Source organism: Candoia aspera, chromosome 3, assembly GCF_035149785.1.
Source record: "Candoia aspera isolate rCanAsp1 chromosome 3, rCanAsp1.hap2, whole genome shotgun sequence".
Classification (NCBI taxonomy): domain Eukaryota; kingdom Metazoa; phylum Chordata; class Lepidosauria; order Squamata; family Boidae; genus Candoia; species Candoia aspera.
Window position 1 is genome coordinate 53967850 of NC_086155.1, and position 13322 is coordinate 53981171.

General features: G+C 42.4%; 2 protein-coding genes across 6 annotated transcripts in view; both read left to right on the plus strand.

Moving 5' to 3' along the window:
- GNAI3 (G protein subunit alpha i3) overlaps positions 1 to 13322 on the plus strand; it is a 266408-nt gene that overhangs the window by 103481 nt on the left and 149605 nt on the right. The gene's annotated exons all lie outside the window — the stretch shown is intronic.
- The window catches only part of AMPD2 (adenosine monophosphate deaminase 2), a 52701-nt gene that overhangs the window by 27633 nt on the left and 11746 nt on the right, over positions 1 to 13322 (plus strand). For 3 of the 5 annotated variants that reach the window (XM_063297722.1, XM_063297720.1, XM_063297719.1), the window contains exons 3-9: positions 1900 to 2030; positions 3873 to 3941; positions 5596 to 5707; positions 8567 to 8753; positions 10013 to 10154; positions 11926 to 12015; positions 12750 to 12879. In XM_063297722.1, the coding sequence (XP_063153792.1) occupies positions 1900 to 2030; positions 3873 to 3941; positions 5596 to 5707; positions 8567 to 8753; positions 10013 to 10154; positions 11926 to 12015; positions 12750 to 12879 (861 nt within the window). The other 2 variants (XM_063297721.1, XM_063297723.1) reach the window with 2 other exon arrangements.

A 13322-nucleotide genomic window follows, 5' to 3' on the forward strand; every position in this document is an offset into this window, starting at 1 on the left:
GAGAATTCTAAATATTTAAGCATCATAGCTACCACTCCAATAGAAGCTTATGATTTGATGAAAGTGCCAAAAGTTCAGAGAAAAATTAGGAGAGGAGTTCTGAAGAGGAAAGCTTTTCTGGACTTCCAGAAGAAGATACGGCTGAGTGAAGTTCGCGGAGCCAATGACCGTGACAGAATGAAGAACCAGCAAGTAGACCAGCTGCTTGATAATTTCTCACCAGACAAGGAGAGGACTTCAGATTGCCCACAAGTGCTCCAGACAGCTGCTCCTTGCAAGGAGACTGCAAGATAGTAGTCTCCAATGGGTTTAGAGCTCTGGGAGATGAAGGAATAGCCATCTTTCTCAAACCGCAGTCGGTGCCTTTGAAACTACTTCCTTTTCCTACTACTTTTGGAAATTGCTTGTTAAATACTTTTCAGTTATTAGAAACCTTTGAAGTGACAAGTTTGACAGCACCAGGTGAATTTCCTTCAATCCTTAGAGAATGAAAGATTTAACTACAAGTTTAAGAACTTAAAAAAAAAATTTTTTTTGGAATAAACAGCAAAAGGGTGATTAAAACTTTAATTTAATTTTTTTTTTAAATGAACTAAGGGTCCAGATAAATTTGAAATAAGATTTTGGAATTAATTATAAAGAATCCTTCCTGTGGGAAAATGCTTTTGTTTTGAATTATTTTAAAAAATGTAAGATTTTAAAAATTGGACACTAGAGGGAACTAAAGGTTACAATTAAAGGAGAAGAACACACAATCTTGACTTACAATTACAGAATGAAGCAAAATATTCTAACATTGGACATATTGAAGGATATTTTTGAACAATGGACTCAGAAGTTAATTTTAATAGTGTCAACAGAGACATCTTCTTCTATGGAGAGACTGTGTCTAAAAGATGTTATGAAAGAGTAACATGTTCTACTTGACAAGATTGAGACTGAGTTGGAAGTGGATTTACAATGACAGACTATAAGAATGACATGGAAAAAGATATTATGCTGGACATACAAAGGAAACTGGCTGATGTCTTAATTAAAAGGGATATACAAACAATAAACCAAGAGAGTGACCTGGATAATTTTCCTATATTGGATTTACAAAAGAGGCTTGTTAAAGTTTTGAAGAATCTTGTGAAAAGGGACAAAGAAAAAATGAAAAGAAATCAAGTCCTATGACATTATTTAAAAGGATTAAAGATCAAGATTGTTAGAAGTAAAAGGAAGGAATATAAAGTTGGTTTGTATGATCAAGGTTAAAACAGATATGTTGTTATCTCTGGTAACCCTTAATGGACTTTTGCTGACACCAGGACTGAGATGACAATGCTTTATGGATTTGTTTATAGATAACAGATGGGATATGGGAAGAAGAGATCATTTGTTTTATTTTAAGAGGAGGCAGGGACAGGGAAATGTTAGGATATGTTGCTTCTATCTTACTTTCATAGAAGACAAGCAGGAGCTTGTTTACTTGGCAGTTGCAGTTCCTTGATGTTGACACAACAGTGTGTCAAAAGCATCCTGGAGAAGGCAGCGCTGGGTGGAACCTTGAGTTTATTAATCATTGATATGTTTTTTTGATGACCTGGACAATGAGAAGGAGCAGTTATAAGATTCATTCAACAGCCCTCACTGGAGCAATTTTAAATTATTGCAATTTTGATCTCAGTGTAAATTACCATCCTAATCAAGGGTACATCATGTTATAGCTTTCTAATCCACTGAGCTGCAGTACTTTCACTGATGTTGGCATGAGATTCCAGTCCTGATAGATTGTCCCAGAACAGCTTTTAATGGACTGCTCACGTTGTTGCCTGTTGTGAGTAATAGAGACTTGCCTGAAGGTTGCATGCACACTTGTATGGATATTCCAGTAGTGTTGTGCTGCTATGCTTGCAGGAGTTGTTCTGTCGCTCATTGGCTGAGAGTGAAATGCGCAGTGCCCCATACGAATTCCCAGAAGACAGCCCCATCGAACAGTTAGAAGAGCGGCGCCAACGGTTGGAACGGCAGATAAGCCAGGACGTGAAGTAAGTTGCCTATAACGTTTTTTGGACTTTTCCTAGCTTCTCCTAACTTCTTTTGATATTTCAAGAGCAGGATGGAGCATTTCACTGGAGTCTTGGGAACAAAGAGAACAGGATGGGTAAGAGTACTTGAAACTGGGATAGATGGGAAGAAATTATACGGAAGTAACTTTTAGTCACAATCTAGAAAAAGGTTGATGAAGGAGACTTTGGAAATGTCCAGAAATGTCATTTCATTGCTTCTCCTTCTGCAGTGATGGTAGCCAGTAGGTCAAGAGAGGCATTCATATATTCATGTGTTAGTGGCATCGCTGCGTGTCTGCGTGCATATGTGTGTGTGGCTGATAGTTTTACACTCTGCTTGTCCTGCACACGGTTTGTCTTACTCTCAGATTTTCACCAGCAAGATTCCTTAGTAATCAGCAACCTTAACAGCAGGCAGAAAATATCTGGGTTTTCTCCAGCTCCATCTTGCTGTTCTTGCGTATAGTCCTTTTGAGACCAGAAAAGGAGAGAAGAAACAGCATGATGGAATAATGGCATATTCCAGCATGGCCATTAGGAACATGCTTTAGGGCCATTTAGTCCCTCTCCCCCTTGTGCACGTTCATTTCCTTTTTACATACTAATTTGTCTCGAGGTCTGGGTGGAATAAATTAGGATTACGGATAGCAATTGTTTACTTCTAACAGGAGTGACAGTGCCTAGGCAGAGGAAATAGACACTACCAGTTGCCTGCTTAACTGCCTGAAGTCTGGCAACCATTGGTGCAGTTGTGATGCTCTAAAGAAGGAAGAGGAGGTTACAGAGGTGGGACAGAAGGAAAGATCCATTGGAAGGAAAAACTTAAGGAGAGGGAAGGTAACTAGGCAGAACACAGTTTGCAGTGGAAATCCCAGAGAAAGATTAATGCATGAGGGTTCCACTGAGATTAAAAAATGGCTTCAGAAGGGCTAGATTTAAAAAGCCTTGTTTATGTCCAGAGACAGTCCAGCCTGAACCTGGGCTCCAACACAGTAAAAGAAGGATAAAGCAGAGAGTCAGCTGACAGTGATATCCTTGCTTGCCTACTACCACTTAGATATTGAGCAGATGGGAGGCAGTCTACTCAGCGGGAAAGAAATCTTCACTTCAACCCTGCTTAGAACCCTAGTTTTTCAACTCCCAGAAGTGGCCAGTGTGGGATGTGGTGTCAGTCCCGGAAGGGCAGGCTTTTAGATGAGAAGCACAAATAGAAATCCAGGAAAATAGCCTCTTAGAAGAGTATAGGACTTCCTTTTATTAGGGCAATATTGGAGATGATCAATTTCCTCATCTTCCAAGGAAAATATTCCCACAGCCCCAAAGGTCCTTGATCTTCAGCTGTAGAGAGACCTTATACTGCTCACACATGGGTAATGAGGTTTATCCCAGTGAAGAGAACTAGTTGAGGTGCTTACCTGACTATACCTCTTCAAGGCAGGGTCTGTGAAAGGGGTTTGGTAGAGGGTTCAGGCTTGGTTTGGAAAACCAAGTGGCTGGTGGTCGTCAAGCAGGTGGGAAGGAGGGAAGGGAATTCAAATAAAGGGAAAAGAGGATGTGTGAACCAGCAGTGCTTTTCTAGTGGCCAAACCATGGCTTAGTCATGATACCTTACATGGACCTCTTGCATTCATTCTTTTTTGGATCCCATTGCTAGTGAATATTGCTGTATAGTGTCTGCCATTTCTGGTGTTGGTTTCTGCATTAATGCTAGTGTTTTTCTTTTTCTCCTCATCCTCTTTACCATTTCCTCTTCCTCTTTCTCCTCTCTCTGACTGTTTGTCCTTTTCTTGGCCTTGGCCTCCACTTCCCATTTGTCCTCAGACTAGAACCTGACATTTTACTCAGAGCCAAACAGGACTTCCTGAAAATTGACAGTGCTGCCAACCTACAGTGAGTGCCTGGCCTTAATTCTCTTGGCCCTTGACTCAGGGGTGGGTGCGGGACTTTCCTGCAGGCTGACTCTTCTCCTTATTCCCACCTTGACTGATCCAAAGTGAGTGACCTTCTCTTTTGCAAAGTTCTCTCCCCCTGCATACAGTGTATCCCACATGCAATTGTACCACCACTGGGGGTGTGGTTATTGAATTAATTCCACAGACTGCTAAGAAAAACCCAACCCACATTAATTTAAGACATTTTTTCCCAACATACTGCTCTCTGTTGTTTTGGGATGATGATGGAATATCTAGAGCAGTGTTTTTGAACCTTGGGAACTTTAAGATGTATGGACTTCCACTCCCAGAATTCCCCAGCCAGCATGGGAGTTGAAGTCCACACATCTTAAAGTTCCCAACATTGAGAAACACTGATCTAGAGGGTACTAGGCTGGGGAAAGGCTGAGTAACAATGTTGGGAGGATGCTGCATGGTCAGATAGCACTACTGGAACCAGAGTTCAAAATGGAAGTGTAGTAATTCACGGAAGTCAATTTGTCCTCCAAGAAAAGTTTGGCATGTTAGAACAGAGGCACTTCTGGAAAGGAAAGGCCAAAGTCAGCTGCCATATTGGCATGCTTATATGCGTGTGTCACTTTAGCAAACTTGTCTGAGAAAAAAGCCCGTCTGGGATTGAAAAATTGGGGAGCCATATTATTTTGGCTCAGAGTAACGGGCCAGACAGAACCCCCTTTTATTTTTGCATCCCCCTGTCCCACACGTCTGAACACCAGTGAGTGGGGGATTCCTCACTTCGTACTGTTGGTCACTTTCCCTTGATCTTTTTCTGAGCTCTGTTTCCCTCCTGTCCTTTTTAAAGGAATTATTTTCAAGGCAGGCATAGTGGATGGAGCTTTTTGTCTCTGTTTCACATTTCCTTTTTTTCCTCCCTCTTTCAATGTGCATTGGTTGACTGAGCAGCTTGGTTCCTAGTGAACCCAGTATCTCAGCCGAGCAGGATCCGTATCATTGTTTTAGGGAGATCAGCTCCATCAGCTTGGCCACAACAAGTCATTGCCTTGGGGAATCTATTCTTCTGGTTCTCTACATCAGGATTTTTCAAACAAGGGATCCTAGGGATCTACCAGAACTTGATGGAGTTCTGTGAGAGAGTAACAGCAAAAAAGAAAAAGACTTTCACTCAAGCACACCTAATATTCTATCACTAGAGTTTTGCTTCCTGATCATGGGTTCCAGGATATATTTTTTTTTAACCTAAGAATTTTTGCAGCCTGAAAAAGTTTGAAAACCAAATGTTTGATTGCTCAGTATGGAAATGGGCAGTCATGCATCTGGTAAATGGGAGCACAGAATTTGGAGGCCCAGGAACGTTTTCCTACTAGTTCTGCTGTATGTTGTATGCCCACAAGTCTGAAACTTATTTGTTGCCCACTGCTGTTCCTCACCCCTTTCCATAGTTCAGACTGCTGCCATTGGAAGATACGCTGAAAGTCCCTGTGTTGCCCGTGTTTGTGTGTTGTATTCTGGTATCTTCACATGCCTGTTGGAAAAGGGGACTCCTATAGCCTGACGGAATTGGCCAGAGACCATTGCTCACAGTGGCGCCTTCATTCTCCCTCTTTCCCCCCTTCCTCTCCCCCTCCCCCCAGATTATTTAAAGAGCAGGGTGAAGACCTGGTAGATCACCTTCCAAAAGAGCGAGATGTACTTTTGGAGAGGGAGTTCCAGAGGGTCACCATCTCTGGAGAAGAGACATGTGGGGTAAGGCTGACCGATTTAGGAACGGTTCTCATTTTCCCCAACACATACAGATTGATTCTCCTTCAGAGACTCTAAAACAAAGGTAGGCAACCTGGCATCCTCCAGCTATCTTTGACTACGACTCCAAAAGCTCTGGTCCCCATAATCAATAGCCTGATAGCTGTTGATGAAAACATATGAAAGATACCCAGTTACCTACTCCTGCTACAGAACGTAATGCCTGCTGTATTTGGAAATACCCAAAAGGGCTAGTCTCTGGTACCCGTCTCCAGCTTGATGCCTTCTGTTGTGTTAATGACAATTCCCATCAGCCTAAGCCACTTTGGTCAAGGCAGGTGGGAGTTAAAATCCAGTATATCTGGAGGATGCTAAGTTGGGGAAAGCTGGGCTACTATCTTGCTCTGAGTTAGGAAGAAAATATAGCACATGGTTAGCATGCAACCAGTTTCTTCGCCAATACTTAATGGGGAAGAACTTCCTATAATGGACAGTTTGGTAGGATGAGGTAGTAAACTAGCTGGACAGATACTCTAACCTCATTGCAGAAAGCTTTCTACATTCCCAAAAGAATATGCACATTCCTTGAAAATCAAAGCGCTCAAAGGGTTATCTCTGCAGCAGGCATTTCAGACAAGCTAGCTATTGTGTGATGGTGCTGAGTTCAGTCCTACCACTTAGTTTCCTTGACAGTTGCTGGGACTTGAATGCCCCAGACAGAGAGCCTACTACGGCACCTGCCTGAAGCCCATTTTCTTGTGAGTTGTTTTAAAATGTGGGTTGGGGGCCAGCCAGTGGGCTGCTTGTGCTCAAGTTCTGTTTACACAGCCTCTCTGTCCTGCTGAAATCTGACAGCAAACCTTTTTAATACTGCAGTACAATTTTCTACTTTTTAAAAAGAAAACAAGCAGAAAAATAGAAGAGTTAAGCCTCTGGTAATTTTGAGGTACCTGTTCTTTATTTTAAAACTATATTCCACTCCCCAGCCCCAGCAAAGGGCTGCAAATTCTCTCCCTTTAGAGACCTTGGCGGTGTAAGAAAAACATTTTAAAAAGTGTGGAACCCCTTCAAATGCTTGTCCACCCTTGTTTTAAAAGAACATTTTACTGGTTCGTAATTGTTTTTCCTAGCAGCGTCCCAGAAGCTGAGGGATTGTATGTGGAGAAAGGAAAAAAAAATAGGAGAAAGAAAGAAAAAACATACTGCTGCTACCAAGCATGTGTTGTTTTGGCATATTCTTCCATGCTGACTTGGATTGACTTCCAGGGCAATGCAGAGGAAAAATCCTGCTGTTGCTGAGAACTGGAATGTTGTTTGTTTTTACAAAAACCCAGGACAGGGCCCTGCAGGGTTCTGGGAAGCAAGTTCCCCAGGAGCCTTGATAGGGCCACTCCGTCAGCAGAGCTGCCCTTCAGCCAAGGTCAAGTGAGGATGTGTTCTTAGAGATACTGCATCAGCTGGGGATTTTGTATGCAGCGAGCCAAGGGAAGACATTCTCAGGACTCCAGCTGGGCAAGCCTCCCCCTGTTGAGCTATAGTTGGGGCCAAGCCTTTTAAGTTTCTAGGGTCAACTTAAGACATACCTGTTTATCTATGCTTGGGTTAAACTGGTTCCTCTGTGCTGCTCTGGCATTGTTGCCCTATGTTTCAGAGCCCTCAAAAGATTTTTAACAGAATTACCATTTTGGACAATTGTTTTTAAGTCATTGTTGCCCTTTTTTCATGAAGTATGTTCCAGTTTGGGTTTGTTTTATTGATGAAAAGGCAGGAGAGAAATTTAAATTGACAATCAAGTATGTAAATAAATAAAGTAGAAGAGAGAGAGGGAAGCCAGTGAATTATTGCTTTGCTGACATCCCCCTCAACACTGGAGCCAGCCACAAATGTTGCTGTAATTTCCTCTGCTGAGAAGGTGAGCAGTGAGCAGACCCTTCCCTCTCACAGTTACACTGGTGACATTAGTGAAGAGCCAGTGTCCACACTTAAAGAATATTTATTGGTGGTTCAGAGCCTAGCTCTACCCTGGTCACTTCTATGTGAGCTGGAATCCTGGTGGTCCTACTGCAGGCAACCATGCTGTAAACATGGAGATCAGCTTTTTACTTACACACCAATGCAACCTGGGAGGGGAGGGGGTTCTTCACTGCTACTTGCTTTATTTGTTTGTTTGTTTGTTTATCAATCAAACAATCAATCAGATTTTTATCACTGCCCATCTCCACCACATGGGGGACCCTGGGCGGTTCACAATAAAAACAATTTAAAATTCAATAAAATCATAAATACTACCAGTAATCAATAAATGTAAATGTAAAATGCAATGAAATCCAAGCCATGGCAGATCTAATCCAACCCATAAGGGAATAAAACCGGTCCCGGCAGAACTAGGGAACCAACCAGCCCCAAGAATGGCTCTTCCCCTCCCCACTCCAGGCAAGGCAGCAAAACCAGGTCTTCAGCTGTTTTCTGAAGTCCAGGAGGGAGGGAGCTAACCTCACTTCCGGTGGGAGCTGCTGCAGAGAAGACCCACCTCCATGATGAGTTCTCTTTGTAATGGCTGAATGGGGCCATTGGCTGTTGAACACTCATTCATTCATTCGTTCATTCATTTGCCCAACTCAAACTATGTGACTCTGGGTGGCATACAAGACAAAAAGGAAACCACAATTCCTTAATACAAAATAACATAACTCATCAAAACATACTAAACAATAAAATGGTGAACAGAACTGAAAACGTCAGGTATTCAAAATGTGTCTCTGGTGACGTGTTTTTTCTGTGTCCTAGCCTGTGAAACTTTCCACAATGATGCTTTAATGACCACCTCAGCTGAAAAAACTGCTTTTCTTCTGCCTTGCTCAGGTGCCCTTCACAGACCTGTTGGATGCTGCTAAAAGCGTGGTCAAGGCATTGTTCATTCGGGAGAAGTACATGGGGCTTTCTCTGCAAAGCTTCTGCAAGACCACAGCCCGATTCCTGCAGGATCTTTCAGAGAAACCCTTAGCCCCCCGGATGTATGAGGAGATCCCTGAGACTCCTGTGGCTGCAGGTAAGGATCAGATCTGGGCAGGTATTGAAAAAGAACGTTCCCCTTATTCTAGTGACAGAGATGGTTAAGATGGTAGTTAGAAAAAGAGATTTTAATAGGATTTAGACTGATTATTTAAACTACTTGAAGCTTGGCATGTAGTTGAGGTGGGAGGAGAAGAAGATGAGGCACAACAACTCTCTTCTTTCACAACCAGTGACAGTTGCAATAACAGATCTTGCACTGCCATTGGGAGTAGACTAGACTGGATAGCTGCAGGAACTCCACAGTTATCTCTCCATGCTTACACATTCTGCAAGCTTTCTGCAAGGTGTCAAGCTACAGAATTCGTTATGTGGAGTTCATTGAGAGATAAAAGAAGCATGAGAGAAATTCCAGTTCTATGCTTAGAAAAGCTGAATCTTGCATACATTTATTTTGTGCATGCTGTATTCTGTATTTTCTATTTGGATTTTGCTAATAAAAGGGAAGGCAAGGAAGTAAACAGGGATAGGATCTTTGATATGACCAGCTGCAGCGCCCCACAATCACGGGATCACCATTTGCAACCTTCCTTGCTGGCTTCCCCAGTAAGTCAGTGGGGAAACTGGCAGGGAAGGTCAAAAGTTGCTGGGGTAAGTCTCCCCCACCCGTGCACCCTTCCCCAGCCCTTCGTGTTTGTGCTGCACTGGCCATTGCACACCCCCACACACCCTCCCTGTCCCTTGCCACACCTCCCTCACACCCCTGTGCACCCTCTCTGACCCTCCCACACACACCCTTGCTCCCTCCCCCACCCAGCAGCAGCCACATACCTGCCTGCTGGCCTGGGACTTGCAGCTTCCTGCCAGCTTCCCCGCTAAACCATGGGATTTGGTTAATGACTGCAACTGGGACTTCAGGGACTGCCATCGCTAAGAGATGCAGTCGCACTTTACAACCACATCGCTTAGTGATGGAAATTCTGGTCCCAGTTGCCGTCATAAGTCGAGAACTATCTGTACCTACTCAGCTTCCGCATAACTGATTTGCTGTGTTTGTGCCCATGTACCCTTGGAGGAGGAGGAGGAGGAGGAGGAGGAGGAGGAGGAGGAGGAGGAGGTGGTGGAGGTGGAGGAAGGGAACTCAGCAACCTCTGAGATGGAAAAAATATGGTGTGGCCAGAGGGAGAGGGAGATTAGCTTTTTATTTCTCCTTTGGCATTCCATTAAACTCTAACTACAACAATCATGGTCATTGGGCAGATGGTGACTTCTTATAAGCATTTTTCTCTGTTACAGATGCTCCAGTACATCCACCATTTACAAACCAGCACCCTTATGAGAAGTGTGATCCTGAATCAATGCCTGGAGATCTTGGCTTTGGCCTCAGGATGGTCAATGGAGTAGTTCATGTGTACACCAAGCAGGATATCACTGACAAGTAAGAAGGTGGCTGAGGGCATGAGAATGTCCTGATGATTAGGGAAAATCTGGAAGAGAAATAACATCTGGGGCAGTGTTGTTATCTATGATTCACATCTAGCTGAGCAAGGTTTCTGATCCTCTCGTCTTTGTCTGCAGCTAGGAACCACAAATGCTTTTGACCCAACAAACTGCAAAGGAAAGATAGATTTAATGAAAGCAAACATGTATCTATAACTATCCCAAGCAGAATTTATTTTAGGAAGGTGCTCAGTATATTCTTGAGCAACATTCTGTGGTGCACAAGTGATCTGCTACATTTCCTTTTTGCCAATCATTATTTATGTGCATACAATGTATGGCAATTAGTATTACCACAATAGCAAGAAAGCACACACTTTTTTCTCTGTATCCATCTGCCCTCAGGAAACATGGAAAGCAGTATTTATTAAACAGGCTGGGGCCATGGTTGCCATCCGTCCCTACAGAGAGTCAAATCTACATTTCAGTCAGGACTGTTTATTACTTGTCCTAAAAAGCAGATGCCATTAATTGAACAGAATACATTGAAGCAAATAAGTAAAATGTATGCAAGCACTGTATTTTCATTTTTGACTTTCAAAGCAAAGTGCTGTAAAAATTACTTTAAAAAAATACATAAACCCTCACCCTTTAGTAAAAAAGCAAATAACTGCTTCATGACAAAGTCACATTAAACAAAAAGCCTTTTAAAATTTACCTTGCAAGTGATGGGAAGGACACAAAAGTGCAGTTAGCAGGCAAGACCCTGTGGGCAAATCTTCACAAGTTCGGAAGGATTACCAAACAACCTTTCTCTAAGTTTCCACCAGCCTAGCCTGGAAAGGCAGGAACCAAACACAGGGAAGACCTTCAGGAGTCAGGCTCTTTAGGCCTTCACTGTTCTTTGAAGCCAATTGGTAGCCAAGATAGGTGAACACAAAGAAATGTAACTTGCCCGCAGCTTGCACTAACTGAATGGTGAACTCAGACTTCTGCATCAGCTGCAGGCTTGAAGTAACCTGACCCTGAAGCAGGCTACCACAGCCCAGACTGATACTAGTTTTTGTATCAATTGGAGCTGATAAAATACACTTCTGGACTGAGAATGAAACAGCAAGGAAAAGCAGGCCTGCTGGATCCTCAGCTGCCCTCACTTTGATTTGATGTGGATCCAGCCGTGTGACATTCATCACCCTCCAGCCCATAACTAAGAATAGGGCTCCAGACGCTGGGGTCCAGTCCTACTGCAATTCCTTGATCTGATATGAAAGGAACTTTGAGGCTGATGTCAGGAAGATATTGATGACACCATACTCTAAACTATCTCCTATAGCAGCTGTATATAGATGTGAAACAAGCATTTTGCCTTGCCCATTTCTTCTCTGCCAAATGCAGAAAATCTTTACTAGTGCTGGACTAAATGTGGAACCCAGGATTCTGCTAATTCAAATTTAAAACCATAATTTAATGTACTCAGGGCTGAAAAATCATTCAGAGCAACTTGCTTGTTCATTTTCTCTAGTAAAGCACTTCTTACGATTTTTCAAAGTACACACTAACCAGTGACTATAATAGGGTTTTCCCCTGGATTATTGGTGAGGCCATTCTTGGTTTGACAGGTTTATATGTACTGAGTTACTCAAATAACTATCCCCTAAACACACCTGGGCAGTGTAACTGCTGCTGGTTGTTGTTTTTTCCCTGCTTTCTCTCCATGATGCAGCTTTGCTCATGTCTTTGGGTTCTGTTCTCTGTTGCATTTTAAAAAGGACCACTGAACTGGACTTGCCTTATCCTGACCTGCAGGAGTTTGTGGCTGACATGAATGTTCTGATGGCTCTGATCATCAATGGTCCCATGTAAGTGAAGCTATGTCTACCTTTTGGATCTGTATGTGCAAAACCAGGGTGCCAAGCTCCCTCTTTCCAAATAGCCATTCTACAGGCTTGGCTTACATACATTATGATCCTGGTATCGATTATGTAAAATGCATTGTTATATAAGATTTTATGGGAGACACTTGCATCATTTTTTAAAAATTTATTTTAAGGAATTGATAAATGCACAGAAGCATAGCTCAGGTGATGACTATTTTCTGGGATAATCAAAGCGTATTCTTCAGGTTGAAAGAGAGTGTATCAGACTTCTTCAAGGTAGCGCCCTCCAGACATGTTAGCACTACATTTCCCAAAATTAGCTACCATGTGTTCTCAATATATCTGGAAGGTATTAGGTTGGAAAGTGCTTTGGAACAACTTTGAATACTAGGAACCAAAAACCTAGGGGTGGACAATGCTTTGCTTTTCAGTTTCTTAGCATTGTAGGTTATGCTACTGACCATTAAGTTGACTTAGCATAGGCCTGATGTTATGGGGTCCGGCGTAATTCCCATATTCTATCTCTGGAAAGAAGGACCTAGCTTTCCTATCCATGTAAAACCTTCTGGAAAAGCAAATTGTCCTTTATCAATTTATTGGACTGAACTGGCTTCTGGGATAAATAATGAAACTAGATCTCCATGATTTCAAGGGCTGGTAAATGTTCTGATCAGGATGTGCAATTCTTAACCTATTTTCTTTTCACCTTTGGACAGAAAATCCTTCTGCTATAGGCGACTGCAATATCTGAGTTCAAAGTTCCAGATGCATGTCCTGCTCAATGAGATGAAAGAGCTCGCAGCTCAGAAAAGGGTGCCACATCGTGACTTCTACAATATCCGGAAGGTATAAGTGCTATATAATTTGAAAAAGTGTGCTGGTACTTAGGGCTACAGTTTATGTCAGTGCCACAGATTATTGAACCTAGAAAGTTCAGTAGTTATTGCAGAAAGCTTCACCAGTACAGCCCTTAACCACTTTGTACTGATAAGGGCAGGAGTAACAGATCCTACTGGTTTTAAATTTATAGCAAAATACTTTCAACAGAAATGTTGACTTTTGTACTCAGCTTTTGCATTGCTGGGCCCATTTTGAGGGACTTCCAGTCAAACAAGCTAATCAGAGAGGTTGTGGAGTTGTGAGTAATAAGTATATATGCATTTTTTTTAAAGAAATCCAAATAATTATGTTAGTGCGTATAACAGTCTTGGAAGATAAAGTAGTATTACTCCCCTATTACAGATTGAAAAATAGAGTTGAGGCTGAGAGATAATGGTTCTCCTTAAAGT